The sequence below is a fragment of the Cervus elaphus genome, chromosome 4 (assembly GCF_910594005.1).
Source record: "Cervus elaphus chromosome 4, mCerEla1.1, whole genome shotgun sequence".
Classification (NCBI taxonomy): domain Eukaryota; kingdom Metazoa; phylum Chordata; class Mammalia; order Artiodactyla; family Cervidae; genus Cervus; species Cervus elaphus.
The window spans coordinates 25,155,808-25,181,134 of NC_057818.1; the positions used below are offsets into that span (position 1 = coordinate 25,155,808).

Below are 25,327 nucleotides of genomic sequence, written 5' to 3' on the forward strand. Positions count from 1 at the left end.
ACTTAGCATAGTGCCAGGCATTTGGCAAATGTTTGGAGAATGAATGAATGAAATAATGAATAAATGGAAGGAAGGATGGATGGAAGGATGAATAATTAGAACCAAAGAAATGGAGAGATGGAGTCCCTTTATCGTAAAGACATTCTCTCCTGAGATCCCTGCCTGGATTGATAATTAGTTCCCTGACCATGGAACTCCGAAATTGAAGCCAAAGGAAATGAAAAGCTTTGCCCTTAATTCTCTAGCTAGGCAGCTGTGGGGCTATGTCAGGGAATGTTTGACGGGAGGATTCCTACGTGCTGTCTCTCGTGAGTCCTTTGTCCCTCTTCAAGCGCAACAGCACGCTGCTCCCAGGGACTGAGGTCATTGTGTGAGGCAAGCATGAGTCTCCTTTAGTAAACATTCTCCTTAGGACAAAACAGCTTAATCTCCTTCCCCTTTCTAGAGATATGGATTGTCTCCTGACCTTGTGGTAACGGTTGCTGTACATTTGGTTTTCTGATCTCTATCATTCCCGAAAGAAGTTTCTTGTACTGCAGCCTATATATACTCATAGAAAAATCATTAAAGCACCTTTGCTCCACCAGAGCTTAGGTCCCCGGGTCTTTTTTGTCTCTCTCTCTCTCTCTTTCTCTCTCTCTCTTTCTCTCTTTCACTTTCTTATCGTCGACTCTGTACCACAAGGTTCCGGTCCATTAAAGGACCCCAACAGGGCTAGGAGTTGCTCTGAAAGCTTTCCAGTTTTTCTGAGGACCCCAGATCAAAAACTCCCCTTGTCTGAAGGCCTCTTGTCTGCTTGCACCTGCCCTGGGAAGATCACAGAGCAGTAAGGTTAGAGTCCAGGAAGCGAGAAGCACTTATGAAACAAGTTGTTTATAGAAGCTGCAGCTACCTGCAATTGGAGAGTTAAGTCTGGGTTCTTGATTTCAGAGAGGGTAAACTGGGTGGGCGTGGCTCACACACTCCAACCACTTACAAGGAAGGGAGGAGAGATTTGCTTGTTATTGAGCAGCTGGGGCGGGAGCTTGTGGAGGGAGTTGCGGGTGGGAGCTGGGGGCGGGACTGAAACAGCCCCTGTGAGCAGCGCAGACACCTGCAGGGACGACGGGAGAGGCTCTCTTTCCAGGATGTGGCTCTTAGCTCTGGTCCTGACTTCCCTCAGCTCCTTCACAGCTTGGGGTGAGTCCTCCTGAAATGCAGATAGCAGGAGCATCTTTGGAAATCCTTGTAGGGGACAAGAATGGGCACAGGGCAAGGCATGACAGGCCGGGTTCTGCAACAGCATGTGCTCTGTGAACTTGGACGGTGTAGCCCAGCCGGTGCCCCATGGCCAGAGACACAGGGGACCATGCCCACCCTAGACTCAGCTCGGCACAGCCACACCAGAGGAGGACAATCAGCTCCCCTCCCACATCCCGCTGACGACTTTGTCGAGCTCCTCCATGTCTTTCCCTCTTGATTATTAATATGGATATGGAGTGGGTCTTTACCAGAATCCTGCAACGGATCTCTGTGATTGTTGTTTAGTAGCTAACTCATGTCCAACTCTTTTGCAACCCCATGGACTGTAGCCTACCAGGCTCTCTGTCCATGAAATTTTCCAGGCAAGAATCCTGGAGTGGGTTGCCATTTCCTACTCCAGGGGATCTTCCCGACCCAGGGATAGAACCTGTGTCTATTGGCAGGTGTATTCTTTACCACTGAGCCACTTGGGAAGCCCTGAAGGGATCTTACCAGGATCTTAATACCGGCTCCGGAGACAGAGGTGTGGGTTCCCGTCCCGGCTCAGCACTCAGGGGCTGTGTGTTCTTACACAGGGGATGTCCCTTTTCTGGGCCTTGGTTTTGCATTTCAAAAATGGGGTTGACGACTCTACCTCCATGGACTGTTGTGAGGTGGAAATGTGCTGTTTATTCTAAAGAGTGCCTGAAGTAGAGAAAGTGAAAAAGGAGATAAAGGAGTTGTTTTCAAAGACATTGTATTACTGCTACATTAAAATGGTTAGCTAACAAGGACCGCCTGTATACCACATGGAACTCTGCTCAATGTTATGTGCCAGGCTGGATGGGAAGGGAGTTTGGGGGAGAATGGATATATGTATATGTATGGCTGAGTGCCTTCGCTGTTCACTGAGACTATCACAACATCGTTAATCAGCTATATCCAAACACAAAATTAAAAGTTTAAAGCTTAAAAAAAAGATATGTATTAATAGACTATTAGGGTATTCTAAGGCCCACAGATCAGGAGCCAACTGCCTTTTGAAAAGATGGTTTATGACTCACATTTTCATTGGAGGAGAGAGTACGGTCCTACCATGGTGTGCCAGGTGGTGAAGACCAGGGTGGGTCACGAGGGAAGAACAGAAATTGGGAGTAAGGGTATTTATCTTGGTCGCTGATAGGGAAAGGAGAGGTGAGGCAGGATAAATAGGTTTGGGAGTGGCAAAGTAGACAATTTCAGCAGGTTGGGGGATGCACACAGTTTTCAGTTACTTTGTCCTAGAGTGGTTGGGGCAGGATGATAGTGGCCAACGTGGAGGACCTGATAAATAAGGAGTTTGGGGTACAGGCTCTGGCATGCTGGAAGGGGAAGTTCGTTCCTGTCTCCAGGGATTGGCTAACTCTGAGAGGGGCAGTCCCCCCAGAATCAGCAAGGCTCCAGCAGTCAAAGCGTCAGAATACGGGACATAGAGGACATGGTTAATACAAGGGTGCAGCAAGGGACCTCAGAATGCACCTGTACCATTTTATAGATGGCAAAACTGAGCCTCAGAGAGGGAATTCTACATGCCCAAAATCAGCTGGAACATCACGCTCTGAATTCTGTCTCCGGAGTCCAGAGCCAGTGCTCTGGCCATCAGTGCTCTGACAGCCCAGGCTGCAGTGGGTTTATCTTCCTCCCGGTGCTGTGACACGGTGACAGGCCTGGACCTGAGGGGAAGAGCAGTTATGTGTTGGTCGCTCAGTCATGTCTGACTCGTTGTGACCCTGTGGACTGTCGCCCACCAGGTTCCTCGGTCTAGGCAAGAATACAGGAGTGGGTGGCCATTTCCTTCTCAGGGGATCTTCCCAACCTAGGGGTTAAACTCAGGTTTCCTGCATTGCAGGCAGATTCTTTACCATCTGAGCCACCAGGGAAGCCCTAATTAGAAGCTGATTATCCCCTTACTGCTAGTTACCCCCTGGAAGGATCGTACCTTTTCCACCTTTAGAGAATCCATACTAGCTGCCTCCATTTCCTCGGTTACCTCATCTATAAGAGGACATATTGATGTCTCCCTAGCCAGGCTTTTCTGATTAGAGTGCCCACGTGGTATATAGTAAGTGCTCAATACACAAACATTACCTATAACACAAACAGTAACCGCTGCAGTCACCATCGTTGCCTATACCTCACAGCCCATCACCCACTTTTTCACTCTTGCCAACTGGGCATCTGTCCATGTCATGTCTCTCGAAGGCTGTCATTGGATGTGTCTATAAGACCAGATCTGGGTTATTCTTTGTTCTGGCCACATACTTTGAGGGAGAGGTTGACCTTTTGTCTGTATCTAAAGGGGAACAACTGGGAGGGTGAGAGGCTGAAAATCATTTCCTGTAAGGATGCTTAAAGAAACTGCAGCTGTTGAGGATGGACAAGAGAGGACTTGGGGGACGAGCATGAACAGGGATTGCTAAGGCCACCTGCCTCATGAAGGATGTCCCTGAGCAGCGAGGACCGGGCCTGATGTGGCAACTGCAGGAGACGCATTTAAGCTCAGTGAGAAAAAAACCGCCTGCTCCATGAGAATGGGACAGACAGAATGTGACCCCGAGTCACCCTCCCTCTGATGACCCTGTGAGTTAGGAAAGACAGCTTCACCCTCTCTTACATAAGAAGCTGAGGCTTAGAGAGTTGAGAGGACATTCAAGATCACGTGGCAAAGTAACAAAAGTGGCAAAAGTAACAAAATCCACCCAGAATCCAGTTCACTGTCACCACTGACGTGTCCTCACTTCCTCCCAATGTCCAGCAGGGCTGGCGCCCTCATCGCCTGTTGTGGACACCGCTCAGGGCAGAGTCCTGGGGAAACATGTCAGCTTGAAAGGATTTGCACAGCCTGTGGCCGTCTTCCTGGGAGTCCCTTTTGCCAAGCCTCCTCTTGGATCATTGAGGTTTGCTCCACCGCAGCCTGCAGAGCCATGGATCTTCGTGAAGAATACCACCTCTTACCCTCCCATGTAAGTCGGGGGTGTGGTTTTGGCATCTTTCAGTGGGGCTGTTAGTCTCAAAGGGATGCAGGAAGGAGCCAAGGCAATCCTCTGAGTGGCTCATACTTTGCTCTGAAATCCTCAAACTCTTGTAGATCCTCATCAACATTCCAGAACTCTCACAGCATTCTAGAGCCCTTTATTCAACTAGGTGTTTCCATGCTGTGACTAAAAGACCACACGAGCCAAGAAACATGCAGCCAAATAAATAATTAATTTTTTGAAAAGTGACGATGGTAAGTAAAATTAAGACAATGAAAATCATACACAATTCCAACACCTAGCAAGAGCTCCTGTTCATACTTTAGATTCTATTTTTCTAGTCTTTTATCTGTTCCATAATTTCTCCCTTAAAGTGGAATCACATAATTTTCTGTACCCAATTTTAATGTGTGTGTGTGTTTCCCACACCAAAAAGCAATTCTTGCAGACCATATGTGTGTCCAACAATTCAACTAACTTCTGACACTGTTTTGCCAGAGATAGCATCAGATTCCATCCGTGAAGGGCTCAGTCCCACAAAACCTCCCTCTACTTCAGATGCCAATTCTAAGCTGTCAACTGTGCTTCTGACCAACTGGCTATAATTCAGAGGTTCCCGTGACCCGCTTCCTGGGTTCTATTAATTTACCAGAGCGGCTCACAGAACTCAAGAAACTAATTTCCTCACTAGATTACCAGTTCATTATGAAGGATATTGAAGGATACAAACCACTAGCCAGATGAAGAGATCCATAAGGTGAGGTCCCTGATGGAGGATCCAGCACGGTGGCCTCCCTGGTTGTCCAGTCGTTAAGAATCCGCCCTTCCACAGCAAAGGGTTCAATCCCTGGTCCAGGAAGTAAGATCCCACATGCCATGCAGTGTGAAAAATAAAAACAAGTTCTGGTTCACCAACCGGGATGCTTTCTGAACCTGTCCTTTTGAGTTTTTTCGGAGGTTTCGTTACATGGGCATGAGTGTCCATTGCTCAGTTGTGTCTGACTCTTTGCAACCCCTTGGACTGTAGCCCACCAGGTCCTCTCTCCATGGAATTTTCCAGGCAAGAATACTGGAGTGGGTTGCCATTTCCTCTTCCAGGTAATCTTCCAGGTAGTCTCCTGTGTCTCCTGCATTGGCAGAAAGGTTGTTTACCTCTGAGCCACCTGGAAAGCCATTACATGGGCAGGGGATTGAAATCATTAGCCCCTGGTGATTGATTCCCCTCCAGCCCATCTTCTCTTTCCAGAGCTCAGGGGGCGGTGACAGAACGTTCCCTCACTTTTAATCATGAGATTATTCCTCTGGCAACCAGTTCCCGCCCTTAGGTGTGGTCCAAAAGTCACTTCATTAGCCCAACAGTATACACTGCTCAGGAAATTATGAACAGAAGGGTTTCAAGAGCTCTTCAGCAGAGACTGGCCAAAGATCAAATACATACTTCTTACAAATACTTATTTTTCTTATATCACAGTATCATATTACACAGTACAGGTAATTTAGATGAAAGCAGTAGACGAAGTTCATGAAAGTATATCATGAACAGCATTCTGTGTCATTAAATATCACAACCTGACAATCACCATATTATATTGAGTATTGAATCATAATTTCTTTACTCCATCTCTTATTTGGAGTTCTTCGTTGTTGATATTTTTTATACTATAAATAGCACTCTGATGAACATCCTATAGCTAAATTTTCATGCATATTCATTTTTGGATAAATTCTAAGATATAACATTTTGGAGTAAGAGTATTTTAAAAATTTCCCTTCAGAAATATTCCAACTGCATTGTTTTAATTAATATATGAAAACCTCCATTAATTGAATTTTTGTCAATGCTTAGAGTTATTAAAATGGTTTTTATCTACTGAATAGGCAGAATAATGTTAATGATAATTGTTATCATCACCATTATATACAAAATTATTCTTTTTATTCTGTGTTTGTTTGAATACTAGTGACATTGAGTATTTTTCCTTTTTAACTATTAATCTTCTTCTATGAATATTATGCCCCTTGCCTAGGTGATCCAGGGAAAGTCCCCATGGGTTGGAAATCAAGAGGTTATCTTTGAGGCTGATATTCTGTGACTGGACATCTATGTCATCCAAGCACATCAACGCCTCAGTTGCCTCATTGACATACTGAGGGCAGTCATGCCTTTTTTTGTGGGGGCATTGAGATCCGGAAATGTGGCTTATAATATCCTTGAAAACATAAGCACTACATCGTGTGATTCTTTCTGGCTGTGTGACCTTGGGCAGGTTCTCTAACTTCTCTGTGCTTCGGTTTCTCATCTGTAAAATGAGGATAATAATAGAGCCTACATCATGGGGCCAATGTGAAGATTAAATGAGTTAATATATAAGAAGTATTTAAAACAACAGTTGGCAAGTTGAGAGGATTCGATAAACATTAAAATTATAATATCTGCAGCATCTTTAAAGTCCCCTATTGGGACAACCAATAGCTCTTGCCTGTGATGAGTTGCTGACAAATATTAGCATGTCTGTGTTGCTAGATCCTTATAGAAATCACTCCCCTCACTTACATCAGACAGATTGGGACCCAGAACAGGCAAGGCATTCACCCAAGGAAACCCAGCAAATCAGGCTGAGGCAGGACTAGAATATAGTTCTAATGTTGCCCCACAAATATTTGACCCCTGATCTGTTGTAGGCCCTAAATATCTGCCATTTCATTGGTTTCCCCTCGTTTCTGGATGTCTCCTGTGAACTAGACCATGTTTCCCTGTGGGCAGAATATAGGCACTCTACACCGGGCATCACACAGCACTGGTGTGGACCCAGGGAAGCAGGAATGGTCCTTTCTCATGCCCATCAGCACACTGGGCAGCCTCCTCCCTTGCCCCAGGGCATTCCAGAGAACCCAGATGGGAAGAGGGTCAGGTCTGACCGTACATGGTCCTGGGAGACCTTGGTGAGCCTGAGGATCCCCATCGCATGCCCCAGGTATGGTAAGAACAATGCTATTTACTGGCCTGAAGCTGGCAGTCCAAGGCCTTCGATGACCACAGGAGACATCTCCATGGTCAGCTCTGATTGAACCTCAAGAATTCTTCTCTCTCCTTGCCCCTTGCAGGTGCTCCCAGGACCCAGTGGGGGCGCAGTTGCTCTCGGATCTCTTTACCAACAGAAAGGAGAACATTAGCCTCACGTTTTCCGAAGACTGCCTTTACCTAAATATTTACACCCCTGCTGACTTGACGAAGAGAAGCAGGCTGCCGGTAAGCGGTGGGAACCCCTGGTCAAGGCTGGTGTAGACTGGAAGGGATGAAGGCGGTGTTAAGTGGGGGCATCTTGGGCCAAGGTTCTTCTGGGGCCCCAGGGCTTTCTTTTCCACCACAGCCAAACCTGACATCAGGGAGCGCAGGTTGCCCACACCTGTTTCCCCTCGGCCAGAGTTGGGCCCCTGGGGGAGATGGCTGCACATCTGTAATTCACAATTGAATTTTTCTAGAGTCCCTCTTGCTAATAGATGGACAAGAAGGATGACTTTTAATTGCTAGATTAGGAATCTGATACCCAGACAGGGTAAAACGTCATTTCCATAAAGTTAGAGCTGGAAGGAATCTTGGAGATAAGCCAACAAGCCAACCCTTCCTTTATAGACAGACAAACTGAGGCCCAGTGAGGAGAAGGTGAGGTCACAGAGGAGGGTTGGCAGGACTGGAGCACGGGGCCCCTGGAACAGCCGGGAGCTCTCTGACACAGGCTAGCAGAGGAGCCTGTGTGTGGCCTTCCCTCAGCACACAGAGACCCTCTCTGACAACTTACTGTGACTTGGTGTCACAGGTTGGGGGGCAGAGCCTGGAGCAACAAAGATGTATTTTCCTTTGCCTTTCAGTTCAGTTGAGTCGCTCAGTCGTGTCCGACTCTTTGCAACCCCATGAATCGCAGCACGCCAGGCCTCCCTGTCCATCACAAACTCCCGGAGTTACTCCTTTGCCTTTGCCAGCTATCAAGATTTTCTTGTAGTTAATTTCACTTCCTGATTGTTTTGGCTAAAGGTGATGATCCAGTGAGTCAGCATTTCCAGAATACATGGAACCCAGAGACAGAGCTGACTTGCAGACTCAGGCTGGAGGTCAGGGCAGGTCTGCTGGAAAGGGAGGGGTCAGTGGGTGTAGAGAGCTGTGTGACCTCAGGGTGGTTAAGTGCCTCAGTTTTCTTGTCTATGAAATGGGACAATAGTAATTCCTTTCTCATGGATGGTTTATTTTAAATGCTTAGAATGATACTTGTCACATAATTTATATATGAGTTCTTTGATTTTTTTTACTAACCAAATGTTTCTATTAATTTAGTCATTCTCATTTTCTAGCTATGTGAACTCCTTAGATTGAGGGCTGTGTATTATGAATTATCAGGTTCTCTCTCATCCTCAGTTCTCACTCAGGTGCCCCTGGCACTTAGTAGGTTTTCAGATCATATTCATCAAATGGTTGAAGACTTCTTGGAGGAGGTGGTTTTAGGCTGGGCTTTGGAGGATAGATGAGGTTTGGGGAGTGGAGGAGGAAGCAGAGCTGGAGTAGCGGAAGTCATATTAAGAAGAGGTACTACCCATGGCATGTGCTTCTTAACACGATCATTCACTCACTTGAGAAGCTGAATTCACCACATGAAAGTTAACTAAGATGAAGCTGAAGCAAGCTTCTAACCAAGGGCTTCTGCATGCTGAGTGTGCTGAGCTGGGTGAGGGGTCCAGGAGTGAGGGAGGTGGGAGTGTTGGGGAGGAGACGGTGCGCGAGCCTCGGCTGTTCCCATGCTGATGTTCTCAGCATGAGGATTGCTGAGAGCAGGTGGCCCTGGGGCAGGGGAGACAGGCAGGGGCAGCCAGGGTGCCCTGAGTTGGGTGGTGGCCTGGACCGGAGCTGGAGAATGGGTAGGTGACCAAACCTGCCTCTGAGGTCTTCCCCAGCTCTGCTTCCTGTAACCCTGAGGTTGCATCCTCCCCATCCAGGTGATGGTGTGGATCCATGGAGGAGGTCTGATGGTGGGCGGGGCATCAACCTATGATGGGCTGGCCCTCTCTGCCCATGAAAACGTGGTGGTGGTGACCATTCAGTACCGCCTGGGCATCTGGGGATTCTTCAGGTAAGACCCCGGACTCTCCTCGTGGCAAATTGTCCCCAGTGTAGGGGCGCTAAGACCCCACTCTGGTCAGGCAAGCCCTCAAGGGGATCCTTGCTAGGCTCCCTACTAAGACATCTGGGTCCCCTCATAATTGGGCTCCTCCTACCTTCTCATTCCCCACCCACCCTGGTCCACTTACTTCTGAGCTCTTACACATAAAACACCTAATCTACCTGACAAACTCCTATTATTCCTACAGAGCCCAACCCATTGTTATCTCATCTGAACTACTTATCTCTTTTTCACTGTGCTGCCTGGCATGTGGCACTTAAAGATGACAGTTACCATGCAGCATAGCCCTTAGAGGCTCACACATCTTTCCTCCTGGGAAGTAAAGAAGGGGCAGACTCATGTGGCAGCTCCACGATCTTGTAGGTGAAGGAACGGGTGCCTGGAACTGGGAGGTTGTAAGGAGCATCTGACTCCAGGGGTACATCTACTGGGAGGAGCGTTGGGCCCACTCACCCCATTTCCTCCCTGGACTTTGGCACATGCGTGAGTGAAGGCTGAGTCTCCCGCGTGGATTCTCCGGGGACAGGAACCAGGTCTCCAGAAGGCAGTTACTGAGCTTTTCCTGAATGCACTGGCGCCAGGACCTCTTACCCTGAGATGCTGGGGGTGGGCCGGGAGAGGGGTGGTCACCTCCCTGCAAAGACCTGTGGGCCGGGGGAGTGTTGTCCCAGGGGAGTCGTGTCCCAGGACGTGTCCCCTTCACAGAGGCCCCTCAGCTCTTCCCCCACGGCCCGTGTCTGCTCCCAGTGACAGTGTAACTACACAGACTCGCCCCACTTCCTCTCCCCCGGCCTCTCCTCCACCACGTGAGCCAGGGTGTCACCCCGACCATAGAAAATGCTCATCAATAGATGAAGGATGGCTGTGTAGAGCCCTGCAGCAGAGCAGGACAGCAGGAAAGTGAAGACCCCGTGTCAGGGCTGTGGAAGCCCAGTCCTTTCCAGGAGGCTCACTGGGACCCCCAGCCCCATCTCTGGTCCTCAGGGCCCTGCCGGGATGTCTCTGCTCCCAACCCCTCCCTGTTCTCTCACTCACAGCACAGGGGACGAGCACGGCCGCGGGAACTGGGGCCACTTGGACCAGGTGGCCGCGCTGCGCTGGGTCCAGGAGAACATTGCCAACTTTGGAGGGGATCCAGGCTCTGTGACCATCTTTGGAGAGTCAGCAGGAGGGGAAAGTGTCTCCGTTCTTGTAAGTCTTCCTGGCCCTGCTGTGGCTGTTGATGGGACCCCTTGCAGACCAGCCCATCTAGTCCTGGGATCGTTACTTCCAAGACTTGGAGTCAAGGCTGACCCGACTCTGTGAGGCATCAGATGGTGGAGAGTTAACGGCCAGACTCCCCTCAGCCCCCGGGAAGCTCAGGGCTCAGCTCAGACTCCGGGCCGTAGCTGCAGCCACAGCTGCGACAGACACACTCTTCCTGACCTGTGTTGCTTGAGCTGATCCTCTCCTTCTTCATCATTTTAACGTTAGGGCTCACCTCACTTCTCTTGAGATTTGGGGTGCCTGTAAATGATTAATCAGAGGAGCCGACCATGAGGTTGGGCTGAGTGTCCTGGTCTGACTACAGTTCAGGGAGACGTGAGCACTGAGAACAGGGTGGGGCCCCCTCTGAGGGCACCTGGTGGCTTGTCCATGCCCAGCAGGGAGGGCAGCAGGCTCTGGGGCTGAGGGATGGAGCTGGGCTGCGGGGAAGGAGAAGAGGAGGAGGGATGGGGATGGCACAGGGGACAAGGGACACAGACGGGACCTGGGAGTGTGGTGTGGGGAGTGGGAATGAGGGAGACGCCAAGGGAGGCAAAGATGGAAATCAGATTAGAAGGTGCTGGGAGCTGTGAGAAACACTCCAACTACCTCACGTTTGAGCAGAGGCTTCCATTTGAGCAGAGGGTTAACGCTATTACTGTTTTTTCTTTTTTTGGCCGCTAGGCTTGTGGGATTTCAGTTTCCCAACCAGGGATCAGTTGGTTCCCCAACTCGGTTCCCCAGCCGAGCCCCCTGCATTAGGAGCTTGGAGCCTTAACCACTGAACCACCAAGGAAGTCCCTATTACTGCTTTTTAAAAATCTATGTTGGTTTCACAACTGAATACACAGAGGAAAATGTTTTTATTCCTCATAAAGTGGAGAAATAAAAAGTACAGATAACCTCAAAGAAGAAAAAAATTCATTCACAGTCCCATTGTCTGTGGAGACTCACCATGAACATTTTGATCTGTATTTTTCTAATTTTTCCCATAATTCTATCTATGTATTAGTCTAGGTGGAATTTCTTAAATACAAATTTTCCTTAGCATTATAAAACAGCATAAATCTTTATCTAACAATTAAACACCCTTTCATATTTTTGTGTGTATTGTCAAGTAGTTCCACTGTAAGAATGAAAAATAGCTTATTTACCCAATCTCACAATATTGAAACCTTGGGTTATTCCCAGTGTTTACTATTATAAACAGCATGAGCGTTATTAAAAGTTGTTGTGTACCTCCATGCTCATTTTCCTTAGGATAAATTCTGAGTAATGGAAACAGGAAATCAGAACTGTGCCTCCATTTTATTTATTTATTTTATATTTCCCCACAGGTTTAAATTTTTATTTACTTTTATTTTTTTAATTAATTCCTACTGGAGTATAGTTGCTGTAAGAACTGTGCCTCTAAAGTGTTGCTAGGAATTGCTAAGCTGCCTTCAGATACTGTTGATTGTTATAGTCAGTGGGCGCCACACACTGCCTGTTCTGGCCCTCACTCTGCTCCTGCCTCCCTCCAGCTGAGGTTTTCTCACAGATGCTGGGCCCATGGTCTCCATGGGAGCAGTCCAGGACAGGGTTTGGTTGGGTATAGCTCTTGAAGACCACCCTCCCCGTGAGCATAAGCTCCCTTTCTCAACACGGTCCTCCCAGGTGTTATCTCCCCTGGCCAAGAATCTCTTCCACCGAGCCATCTCTGAGAGTGGTGTGGCCCTCACTTCTGCCCTGGTCAAGAAGGACATGAAGGCTGCAGCTGAGGTAGGTCTCACACTGGTCTGTCCCCACGCCATTTGTTCTGCTTTCCTGAAGTTGTCAAGGGCTGTTCTTAGAATCGGGTCTGGCTGACATCCTCGAAGAATCACAGAAGTGAGGGTGGCTGAACGTGTAGGGGAAGGACACACCTCGCCCCGCTCCCAGTGATGCCACCTAGCAAACTGGGAAGAGAGCTGCAGCATTTGCTAAGGTCAGAGAGTGATGAGGGCAGAGCTGGACTCAGGCTCATGACTCTGGCCTGCCAGCCCCGTGCACTTTGCACTGAACATGTTTCCCAAAGTGTGCCAGGTGGGGTGAGGGGCTGCACAGTGGGCAACGGCCTGTCATCTGTCATCTCAGGGTCTGAGATCTGCTGAACTCCCTGGCTCCATGAGACTCTGGAGGATTCTTCCTGGGGGTTTGCGACTGGGATAATTTCCTAGAGGATTCATTCACTCAATAAGTAGTCATGATATAATCTGACATCTAGCAACCTCATGAAGCTTCTTTGATAATTTAGGAGGCAGATTAAATTCTATAATTGCACAACTTAGAAAATGTCAGCTGTGACTGCAGCAATAGAGGTATGTGATGTCAACAGAATCCAAAAGCAACACGTAGTCCAGTTTGTAGGGGGAGGTTATCATGAAAGGCTTCTTGAAAAATAAAATGATCACGAGTTGAGATGAGAAGGATTATCAGTACTTTATTTGATAAGAAAAGAATATCCAGGAAGAAGGAACAGTCTGTGCAAATGTCCTGTGGCAGGAGCAGGTATCTCAAGAGAGTGAGTGAGGAACGTTGATGTGGCAAGGTTAGAAAGTGCAGACAGGACCCGGAGAGAGTTGAAGATGGGGCCATTGGCAGGGTCATGCTACAGAGGTCCAGGTGAGGGCTTTGTCTTTATTTGGAGACTGTTAGAAAGACAAGAAAGGATGAGCAACAGAGTCCCTGCTGAGGAGTGTGCCTTAGTGTGAGTGACGTGGAATGTTTGGTCCGGCTATGAGAGCTGGTTTGGTGGAGGGGTGGGGGCAGCAGCCAGACTTAAAGGGATGACTGGTAAGTAGGAGAGGAGGAGATAAGAGTCCAAGAATGTTTAGAATTTTTGAGAACTTTTTTCAGAATTGTTTGGCTATTAACAGCAGAAGCCCATTAATCAGGCTAAAGTTAAGAAGGGGGAGTATATTCAAAGGAAATGGATGTGGCAGAGATGAACCTGGATTTTGTTATCAAATAGGACCAGAAATTGCAGAATGAAGAATCTTAAGTCCCTTATTTTGTGCTCTCACTCTTCCTCTCTCCTTTACTTCTTCCTGTGCCTTTTTATTTTTCCACCACATACATACTGAGCACTGATGTCTGTCAGACACTGGACCAGGTTCCAGGCAGCCCGTGCACACTCTCCAGGGTCCCGTCATTGTGACGCCTGACTTCTCTTCTTCTGCATCTTCCCCTCTGGCTGCACTTTGCAACGGACTGGCCTGAGGCCAAATGTCTATTAATCAGATGAGCCAAGGTTTGAAGTTAGAAAGTGGGATTCTGGATTCCAGGCTCTTAAGCACCTTCTGCATGCTGCCTCTCTTTAGATGTTCAGCTTTGAGATTATTCTGTCCACTTTAACAGAGATTAGGCAGCAGAGGCTGAAGAATATAAGTGGCATGCCTGGGACCCAGGATCTACTGGTCTGGATTATTTTCTGCTATCACAGGCTGCCTATAGAAATTGAGGTTGGGAGAGAACACTCAGTATGGATGGAGGGAAGAGACATGGCTCTTGAATTCTGCTGTCACCTGTGATCTCTACAGCAAATTGCTGCCTTTGCTGGCTGTAAAACCACCACCTCAGCTGTCCTTGTTCACTGCCTGCGCCAGAAGACAGAGGACGAGCTCATGGAGATAACACTGAAAATGGTAGGTGCATCTACTCTCTTGGAACCACAAACCCCCCTACCCTGGAAACATGGCCCCAGGCTTCATTATTTCAGCTTCAGTCCTCTTGCCCTGGAAGAACCACCTGGGACAGTTTCTCACCTCCTCTAGATCTGAATGGGAAATTTCTTTCCTTCCTTCCTTATTACAGACTATCTCAGATGTTAGCAAAGACAAAAAATAACGTAATAGACAACTGTGTAATGACTCCTCATATCTATCAACACTTACTTTTTCCAAACTTGTTTTCTAATATTTTAAAATTTTTATTTATTTATGGCTGTGCTGGGTCTCCTATGCTATCTGCGGGCTTTCTCTAGTTTTGGTGAGTGGGGGCTGCTCTCTGGCTGGTGGCTCCTCATTGCCGTGCCTTGTCTTGTTGTAGAGCATGCGCTCAAGGTACGGGGGCTTCAGTTTCTGATACGTTTTTAAGAAATTAAACGTTACGTATTCTCAGGGATAATTACCACCCTGAATTTGGGGGATGGGATTATTTCAAAGATTTTCAGAAATATTGTCACAATTTGTTTTGGTTCATTTAGAAACCACCTCAATTATAACCCAGTGGTGGTCCAGTTTTCTAGATTTTCTGTGTGTCTGCCTCAGTTGTGATTCTAACATAACTGTGTATCTACCCATTCACCCATCCAACCTTCCAGCCATTCATGTATCCATTCAGTCATCATTTTTTTATCGTCCATCCACCAATGAATCCAATTTATCAGTATCTTTTCATCAACCTAAAATAATGTCAATTCATCTATAGCATTCATTCATCTGTTACCAATTATCCATATATATGTATTTCATCACCCGTCTCTCTAACATCAATGATGAATCCATCACCAAGTCTGCTGGCTATCATTCATCTATCCACTTATCCCCCCAATTCACCCATACTCCTTGGATTGACTAATTTCATCCATCCATCCATCCATCTCTGCTAAGTGTATGCAGGGAGATAACAGAGTAGGTGATGCAGACATAATTGGATGTAGTCCCTATCAAAAGGAACTATTCAAGGAGAAATAGACACATTGACTTAAGTGGACTAGGTATGGTGGGAGTACAGAGGTGAAGCATGCATTATAATAGGCAGGGCAGCTTCACAGAGAAGGTGACATTTCAGGACTGACGGATGGCTATGGTGGGGGGTCGTCACAGGAAGTTGCAGCATGACGGATACCCAGAGAACACCACAGTTAGAGCCAGTGGGAACTGTTGGAGTAGCCTGAGCGCCTGGACTGTCTGTCTGGACCCTGAAATCCTGAGGCTACTCCTAGACTCCCAGGGGCTAGACTCCAGCACTGGATTCTGCTCTATTTCCATGGGTTAAGTCCAATGTAGCCTTGGATCCTGGTTTCTCAGGCTCAAATAAGGTGACCACTGTGCTCAAAGATAAAAGCACAACTGTTTTCTGGTTGTGTAAATTTCAGTCAGAGGTAACTTTCTTCCATCAATTGTTCATGTGGCACAAGAGAGTCAGCTTATAAGGGGAGACTGAGTGACTTTGGGAAAACCCAGAGAACCCTCCATGTTATTCTTCTGAGATCTTCTGAGATCATTTGGAAGTGTTTCCAGGATTATCCTCTCTCCCCAGTACACACACACACACACACACACACACACATGCATGTGCATGCACACACACGCACACCTGGATTGTGGGCCTACAGCACAATGGAGGGATCCTTACTAGGATTTCCTGCATAATGGTCAGGCCTGTTAGCTACAGTGTCACGATAAAACTAGGACAGTCTTGGTAAGCTCATAACAAAGAGAAGTGTGAGGTGGGCCGAATTTCAGTGAGTTTGTCAGGATTTTCTAAAGCAAGATAAGAAAATTCGTCTCAAAGTGCCTTGAGAAGAGAAAGGAATATGTTGTGACAGAATCTTCAGGTAACTCACTGACAAGTCCAAGAGTGGATGGCTTCAGGCATGGCTGGATCTGGATGCACATATGCTATTATTAAGAATCTATCTCTATCCCTCAGCTTTTACCTTTCTGTATTGGTTTCACTCTCAGACTGATTTGTCCCCTGGGGAGGTTAAAGGCAGCAACAGTACTCTAGTCTTACATACAACTTGCTTAGAAACCCTATTTCCCAACAATTGCAGCAAAAATTTGGGTAAACTCTATTGAACTGACATGGGCAATTGTCTACCCCTGAAGTAGTCCCTGTATCCAGGGATTTGGTGCACACAGAGGTCACATACTGCTGCTGCTGCTGCTGCTAAGTCCCTTCAGTCGTGTCCGACTCTGTGCGACCCCACAGACAGCAGCCCACCAGGCTCTGCCGCCCCTGGGATTCTCCAGGCAAGAATACTGGGGTGGGCTGCCATTTCCTTCTCCAATGCATGAAAGTGAAAAGTGAAAGTGAAGTCGCTCAGTCATGTCCGACTCCTAGCGACCCCATGGACTGCAGCCCACCGAGACTGCAGGCTCGTCCGTCCATGGGACTTTGCAGGCAAGAGTACTGGAGTGGGGTGCCATTGCCTTCTTCAGGAGGTCACATACAGATGCCTGCAATCATGGAGTGAGAGTGGGGAAGAGGGGGTCCCTGAAAGGAAAATCGGGGTGTTGTTGCCTGGAGGAACAAGAAGGGGAAACAGGTGGAGGGCAGGGCAGGCACCAACAACAGTCCTCTGGGAGCTCCCCTCCCCCATCCCACCCCTGCATCCTGAGCTGGTGCCCAGGGGAGGGAGTCCTGCCCGCTTCCTTTCAGCCCAGCCAGGGAGGCGCCAGGAGGGGGCACTTGGTACCTTTGGGCACAGCTCACAGAGGTCAGCTTTCCTCCCAGGAAGCCTCCTCACCACAACCTCTGTCTTTGTCTTCACAGAAATTTTTTACTCTTGATTTACATGGAGACCCCAGAGAGGTAAGGGCCTTTGGTTTCTTGATCACACATTTTAAGTCTTGACACCTTTGCTCAGTCGCTAAGTCGAGTCCCATCCTTTGTGACCCCATGGACTGTAGCCCGTCAGGCTCCTCGGTTCATGGGATTTCCCAGGTAAGAATAATGGAGTGGGTTGCCATTTCCTTCTCCACTTGACACCTTTAAGCTCCAGTTAATGAAAAGGAAAGAATGAAATAATTCTTCTTTGTGGAATCATGGTATCTCCTTGTGTTTATATTACTGAGGCCCAGAGAGAGGCAGTGACCCTGCCTGGGTCACACAGCCAGGAAGACCAGATCCAGGAGTGGAACCAGTTGCCAGGACTCCTAGTCCAATGCCCCCAGTTTTGAACTCTGTGTCCCTGTCCCCAGCCAGCCTCTGGTCTTGTTTACGTTCCTAAAAATGCCCTGTTGGGAGAAGGTGGAGGAGAAACCTCCAGTGTGGGGAGTGGAGATGACTGGGTAAGGGGATCTTCAGGAGCCTTCACGAGGAGCCCGGATCATCTCCTGGGGGGGCTGCAGGGTTGACTGGCTGTGCAAGTCACACTGTTTGCAGGGATGTGGGGAGAGGAGCCATGAATCTCAGTCCTCAGGACACCACCCCCTCCCAGTCATGCAGGAAACTCAACAGCAGCCTCCCCAGACTGAGAAAACATTGAGGCCTTGTTGGTTGATGTTTTATTATCAATAAATATCACACATAACTAACTGTCTGTAAGAAATGTATATTACATAAGGTCTCTTTAAACAGGAACATACACAACACAAGGTTGAAAACATGTGACCAGAGGCTTAGGAACCTGGCCCCATATTTCCCCTGTTGAAGTGACAGAGCATTCCCTAAATCAGAGTCATGGTGACTTTACAGAACTTAAGTGCTACGAATAATGAGAATTTTACCGAACCGATCAGGGGTCCTGCTGCTTACTGGTTATGACATCAAATACATATTCACAAATCATAAAAAAGAAAGGTGACTTTAATCAGAATACAGCAATCTGGGGAGATGGTGAAGTCAGCATCCCCTCAAAACCACCTCCCAAGTTTCTGTTTGGCCATGAATCTTTCTGTTGTTGTTGTGGCATGCAGGCTTCTCTCTAGCTGTAGTACGTGGGCTCAGTAATTGCAATGCGTGGGCTTAGCTATCTGAAGGCATGTGATATCTTAGTTCCCCAACCAGGGATCAAACCCAAGACCCCTGCATTGCAAGGCTGATTCCTAACCATTGGACCACCAGGCAAGTCCCCGGTCATGAAACTTTTTAAAGAACAACAAAGAAGTAATCTCAGTTTGCACTGAGATAGGAGATCAGAGTGGTTGCCATTCCCCTCTGGCTGCAGGCTCATATGCAGGTTGTTGATTCCTCATGATCTTCTTCTAGATATCTTCTTGTTCACATAGTTTATTTCAGAGATTACTAAAGGGGAAGCTAGGGAGGAGACCTGGTCATCTGTTAATTACTTATTCTTCATTTCTACTTCTTTGATCTATGGGAAGAACCAAAAAACTAGGCAAGGTATTGTGTGATTAAAAGATCTGAGAAGTGTACTTGGGCTGGAGATGAATAGAGCATGGAGGAGGGGCCTGGTTTAAAAGTTGGTTATCATATAGCTTTGCTAAAGTGACCAAAAAAAAGGGACTTCCTGCTGAGGCTGGTTTCCTGTAAAGAGATGCTTGCAAGGACTGTAGATGGAGAAATGCACATAGATATATTACTGTGTACACTTCAAATTAAATGCACATTATATTATATATTTTCATACCAATTTGAGTGAAGATCTGTCCCCATCACCTGACCACTGCTGTCCCCTGGTCAGAGTTCTGTCCTCTCGGACCTGCAGACTTAGCCCCCTCTGTTAGGACCCAGGTGTGTGGCCACCACCCACGGGCACCCAGGTGTGTGATACTGTCCTCAGGTTCCAGCAGGTGGAGAGGGGGATGCAGGTGTGACTTGGGAGGGGAAGCACAGACACTCCCTTGCTCTCTTCCCTAGAGCCATCCTTTCCTGCCCACCATGGTTGACGGAATGCTGCTGCCAAAGACGCCCGAAGAGATGCTGGCTGAAAAGAATTTCAACAATGTTCCCTACATGGTGGGAATCAACAAGCAAGAGTTTGGCTGGATTATTCCACTGGTGAGAAAGAGCAGGCCTTGTAGACGTGTCTCCCATCACATCACCCTCCCATCTCTGGTCACAGACCTCTCTCTAGGACCAGGGCAGCTGTCCCCTTCATACAAGTTGTCATTTCCATGGAAACCATCTCTGATGGTCCACACTGTCATCTGGGTGGTCAGTTCTGGGGACCCACGTCCGCACACACTCTCTAGTTGTCCTCCCATCCATGAACCCTGAAATGTTGGTGCCAGGAGGGCTGGTGGAGATCATCACTGGGAAGATGAAAAACCCAAGGCCTGGAAAGGGGAAGGGGCTCGGGAGTCAAGGAGAGTGGGGCTTGGAACCTGCAGCCTCTCTGCTCAGGCTTGCTGCTTTCATGCTTTCTCCATAAATTACCCCCACCCCACCCATGCTCTCAGTCATCTCACTGGAAAGATTCAGATGAGCCTGTTTCCTCCTGAGCTAAAATTGACTTCTAAAATTAGGAAGGGCTTTCCCTTCTGACAGAGATAAACAAAGCCAGACCCTAGGTGAAGTGGTAACAGATTTGATTCAGTTACATCCCTGCTAGAGGGAAACGATCCATCCTGAACTGAACCCAATCCCTGAAATGAAAGCCTGGAGCCTCTTTAAGGCATGGGTGAGGCGGGATGGATTGTCCATGTAACTGGGCTCCCTGGATTTGTTAGCTGGCATTTATGTGGAGAAGAAACAACTCCTGCCTTCATGAAAGGAGGCAGTGGTGTAAGTAGAAGCAAGACCCCCACTGAAGTTAGGCCTTTCTCCTCTCACAGGGACTGGAGGAGAGAGCAAGAATTATCCCTGAATGTATGTTTTTCATAGAGATGGCTCTCAGGTCCTTGAGGAAACAGTTATGGGTGGAAGATTTACATCTAAAGGGGCAAAGAAAAGATTTAGAAGGGGTTCGTGGACCTACCTGCCTATCACCAGGTTTGGGCTGGAACAAACAGTAAAATCTCCTGGCAGCCCAGAGCTCTTTAAGGGGGCCTGCAGTCATCCTAGGGACATGGCCTTAAGCTTCCTGAAGCTGTTCTGGAGTTTGGTCAAACCTCTTAGGACAGAATTTTGATGGAGTTGTTATGTGCAGAGTTCTGTGGTTCTTCAGCACGATTTCAGAGGTTTTACCAAAGGACCAAAGTCATAATGGCAGGATTTGGGGCTTTCTCAGTTATCTGACACAGGCAGGGTATTTGTGGAGGTCTGTGTCCTCTGCCCCAGAGCCTTCCATTTCAACACTAGGCTGGCTGGAACCTTCCCTTTCTGTCTTGATGATTATTGTGGGGACTCTAGCCTAATTATTTGTACACACACACACACACACAAAGACTGGGGCACCTTCCCTTAACAATTACTTTATCCTCCTTGCACTCCTTGATCTCTAGATATAAAAGTCCATTTGATTCATTGGTTTTGCCCAACTCATCAAAGACCTATGCCCATCAAGACATGACAAGGTGACCTTGAGTCTGCATTGGTTTGGTCCCTTGGGTTTTTCCTGCCATTGCTTAATGATTCACAGTTGTTTAACCTTTGTTTTAACAGCTCATGGGCTACCCTCTGTCTGAAGACAAGCTGGACCAGAAGACGGCCACATCACTCCTGTGGCAGTCCTACCCTCTCCTTGTAAGACTCTAGGAATCACAGGAACTGGTTGAGCCCCAAAGAGGGCCGGAAGCTTGTCCCCAGTTGCAGAGCAATTAATGGCAGAATGAAGACTGGGGCTGGGAGATTCTGACCCACTTTTTCTACTTTGCTTATTGTTACTCAGGTTGAGGGGTGGGGGAAAGTTTCAAGTCGACTTGAAAGGCTCACCATTAACCAAAGAAGACATGCTGTGTCCATTCACCAGGGGTGGTGAGGTCAAAAATTGAGAAGTAGCAAAATTAAAACCACCAAGTGAATGAGTAATATTTAGGAAGAATTTATTGTACATAAACACCACTTTGCTCTCTGGGAGCTTCCAATTTCAAAGACTGATAGGTTTGAGGACATGAAGTTACAACATGGCTTCTAAAGTGAAAATGAGGAAGTTGTTCACCTTTTCAGTGATTGTTTATTACAATAGAGTTTTTTCAGGTGTCAAGGGAATGGTGAAAAGTGCTTATCTCATACCGTTTTAGGGAGATGACTTAAGTTTATTTTGTGGTTGTCAGAGGGCTTTACAGAAAAATAACCTAAATTAGGTTTTGCTTAGGTGCATGAAATAAGTGAGAGTTAGTTTTGCTCCCATGGCTTAAATGGTTTTGTCTGCACAGATAATTCGTAAGTCTGGTCTCTATCTTGTATTTAATTTTAACAGTGGTCACTTTCACTTGATCTGTTTCAGAACATTCCTGAGGAACTGACTCCAGTGGCCACTGACAAGTATTTAGGAGGGACACACGACCCTGTCAAAAAGAAAGACCTGTTCCTGGACTTGATAGCAGATGTGATATTTGGCATCCCGTCTGTAAATGTGGCCCGTCACTACAGAGGTGAGTCCCGGACATTGGGCAGGAGAGGGTCACCACCATTCCACCTTCACTGATTCCTGCCTGGCCCTCAGCATAAACACATGCGTGGAAACTGTTGAGAGTTGTACATCCGATACTAACTGCATTTGGCCTGAAATGCTCAAAAACAGGCAGAATTGAAAGCACGTGTTGTGCTGCAGGTATTCTCCACAGGAATGAAAAGCAGCCTGCTATCAGTGAAATGTAGTGGTATTTCTGTGGACATAAACTGTATGTATCTAGATGTTCTGGTGTGAGAATGCATCAGGGCAAAGAGGTTTATATGAATTGACCTGATGCCTCTATAATGATAGTTATTTTTAATCAGTTTCCCCAGAGTTTCAACATTTATTTATTTATTCATTCATTTACTCAGTCATTGAATAAATACTGGTTCAAATATAGTTCCACCTCTACCAATGCACCCTTAAGCAAGTCATAGAATGTTTTCCAAGCTCTTTATTCTCTACTGTGCTAATAACCAGGGACTTGCTGCAGGAACACATAAGTTGGCACACAGTTGGTTCTCACAGTGGGCAGCTGTTATTAATGCTCCTGTTGTTCACTCAGGACCGTGTGCCCCCAATTTCCTGATTGCTTATGGCCCCCTGGAGCCCTCAATACTATCCAGGTGTGTGTCTGCTGAAATGAACCATGTGTGAATCCATGTTTTTCAGATGCTGGAGCCCCCATCTACATGTATGAGTTTCAGTATCGCCCAAGCTTCTCATCAGAGCTGAAGCCCAAGACGGTGATAGGAGACCACGGGGATGAAATCTTCTCTGTCTTCGGGGCTCCATTTCTAAAAGGTGATGGCCTTTTGGTGACTATAAACTTGGAGTTAGGAGATCCTGGTCCGAGTTTTGACCTGGTGACCTTGGGCAAGTTCCTCCTTCTCTGCAGTTCTTAGTTTCCTGAATTCACCATCACAGGGTGGAAGGACAAAGGGCCCCGACCATTTTTTGTTGTTGTTGTTCTAACGTACATGATGTAGAATGCATATCCTGGTGCCCTCACCCATGGCCACTCTAGAATCCAGACCTGGGCATCAGCAAGACAGGAGTGTCTCACTGCAGGGCCCTGCGCAGGGCTAGAAGGCCAGTATTCATGCCACACTCACAAGAGCATACCAGAATGTGAGTGAGAGCGTAAGGTTAGAACTGCTGTTAACCTCGAACCAGGACTAATGTGTGTGTGTCTGTATATCCAACCATCCACCTAAAGCTCATATCTCTTTTAATGAAATATCTTTAAGATTATAATATTTTAAAAAATAACTCTCACAAATGTCTTTAAGGTCTTCACCATCAACAGTTAACAGACAGCTTGCATGTGACACACCCCAGGGCTGTGCCTCTGGACACTTCCTGATGGGTGACTGATGGATGACTATTTGGGGATCTTGCAGCTTGGTTATTTTTCAGATTCTGTGAAAACATATGTGGGTGAAGAAAACTGAAAAAATACCCAAAGGAGAGCATCCTGGGAGGTGGGGTTACTCTAGCAGAAACCCTGGGGTGTGTCCCTGAAACACTGACAGAGGAAGGGCAGTCAGGTGGCCAGGAAGACAAGGCAATCAGCTTATGGGTTGACTGCAGGCCTTCACTGAGCCCAGCCTCAGTTGGTAACTGTCAAGCTTAAAGTGCATTTGAATTACCCAAGATCTTCTTAAAATGCAGGTTTAGACTCAGTAGGTCCAGAGTAAGGGCTCCATTTCTGAATTTATTAACAATTTCTCAAGTGCTTCTGTTGCCCATGAACCACACTTCGAGCAGCAATAGCTTTGTCTCCTCCCCACAGATGGTGCCTCAGAAGAGGAAATCAATCTCAGCAAAATGGTGATGAAATTCTGGGCCAACTTTGCTCGGAATGGGTGAGCTGCTGGCAGAGATGGAGCAGGGTTGGGAAAGGGACAGGGAGTGTCTCTTGGGTGGAGGGAGTTTCCAACATGTGATGGTCAAACAACCCGCCCTGTGACCTCTAACATGAGAGCTCCCTGTAATGGACTGGCTGCCCAGGACATGGTCAGCCTCCTGTTTCTGGCAGCATATGAACCTTTGGCAGAAATGAAGCCGCGGGGTCCCTGACCATCTCAGAATGTTGTTGGGACCAAACCGTTGCTTTGGTGAATTTCCATTTGATTCTGTTTCAGGAACCCTAATGGGGAGGGGCTTCCCCATTGGCCAGCATATGACTACAAAGAAGGGTACCTTCAGATTGGTGTCAACACTCGGGCAGCTGAGAAGCTGAAAGACAAGGAAGTGGCTTTCTGGAACGAGCTTTGGTCCAGGGAGGCGGCAAAGAAGGCACCACAGTCAAAACATGTCGAGCTGTGAATGGGACACTCGACTGGGCCCCAAGACAGGGGTTTCTCTAAAAGTTTTTATGTGCCAAAGAGGCATCTTATTGTGGAGTCTGAGGAATTGTCCGATGGGAGTGGTAGAGGTCAAGGAGGGGGAGTTTCTGTTTCTGTCGCTTCAATTTGGAAATAAATGTTCTTTTGGAGACCAAGTCAATGTCTTTGTCTTGCACTGGAATAAAGCCATCCTCCTTAGTGAGAGAAGGATGAAGACAGTGGGTACCATTGGCAGAAAGGTACTCTGGCCATTCTGGCTCGACCTCTGGGCATGCAGAGTGGAGCAGGCTGGGCCCTGGGAGGTGCTGAGGGGGATGCTGCATCTGCTCCACGCCTCTGGGCCATCCACAACTCCAATGAGAGGATGTGGGGGACCAGAGTGCCGTGACCCCTCATCCATGTGGAGCTGCCTGTAGAGATGGAGGCGACACAGACTGAGGATGTCCCTGGAGTGGGAAAGAGGGGACTGCGCATGGTGAGACTGTGGCATGGCTGCCTGGCCCTTCCTGGCCCTCCTGCAGGTCTGCACTTCTTCCTTCAACTTACAGATTGTCCATCCAGGCCCCTCCCTGCAGCCATCTCTTCCAACAGCTCATCTGAACCCTTTCTGAGGCCTGGACCACATCAGGGCCAAGCAGTGACCACCGTGGAGTGAGTCCCTGAAGTGTCACCTGAAAACTGTCTCTTTCAGAATAGCTGGGGTGATTTCTGGCTTCTCCTGGGATGTAGAAATCTCTAAGAATGTTACAGCCACCATTTCTGCAAGAAAAATCCAGATTATTCCCAGTTTCACGACTATTTCTGATTCATTCAGAGATTGCAGGGCAATTACCCTGAAGTCTGAAGGAAGACGGGCACTGTGGAGGAGAGATGGGACATGAACACTGGCTGCCTGCTGACAGGTGGAAGATGGAGTCATCGTGTGTGTGAATACAGTGACTAAAATGTGAATCGAGGCTAGAGGCCAACTGTGGTGAGTATCAGAGTATATAGTCCTCAGGAGCCACTAACCCACAGCGGAGTTTACACTTACGGCAGGCCCTTCTCTGGGCCTCTATCAGGGACGTGTGGGAAATACTGGTGACAGATAGTTCTTTCTGTTCAGTCTGCAAG

The 25,327-nt window shown here is 47.6% G+C and overlaps 1 protein-coding gene across 2 annotated transcripts; it reads left to right on the forward strand.

Moving 5' to 3' along the window:
• Positions 1 to 1,012: 1,012 nt before the first annotated feature.
• LOC122691736 (liver carboxylesterase-like) lies at positions 1,013 to 24,369 on the forward strand. 2 transcript variants are annotated; one of them, XM_043898515.1, is made up of 14 exons: positions 1,013 to 1,179; positions 4,016 to 4,223; positions 7,341 to 7,485; positions 9,222 to 9,355; positions 10,444 to 10,597; positions 12,308 to 12,412; positions 14,212 to 14,316; positions 17,174 to 17,212; positions 19,223 to 19,363; positions 20,909 to 20,989; positions 21,693 to 21,840; positions 22,536 to 22,667; positions 23,659 to 23,731; positions 24,011 to 24,369. In XM_043898515.1, exons 1-14 carry the CDS (start codon positions 1,128 to 1,130, stop codon positions 24,192 to 24,194), a joined length of 1,701 nt encoding a protein of 566 aa, XP_043754450.1. In that variant the 5' UTR covers positions 1,013 to 1,127; the 3' UTR covers positions 24,195 to 24,369. The 2 variants fall into 2 exon arrangements, with proteins under 2 accessions (XP_043754450.1, XP_043754451.1); XM_043898516.1 differs by having other exon boundaries at positions 1,014 to 1,179; positions 4,019 to 4,223.
• Positions 24,370 to 25,327: the final 958 nt, after the last annotated feature.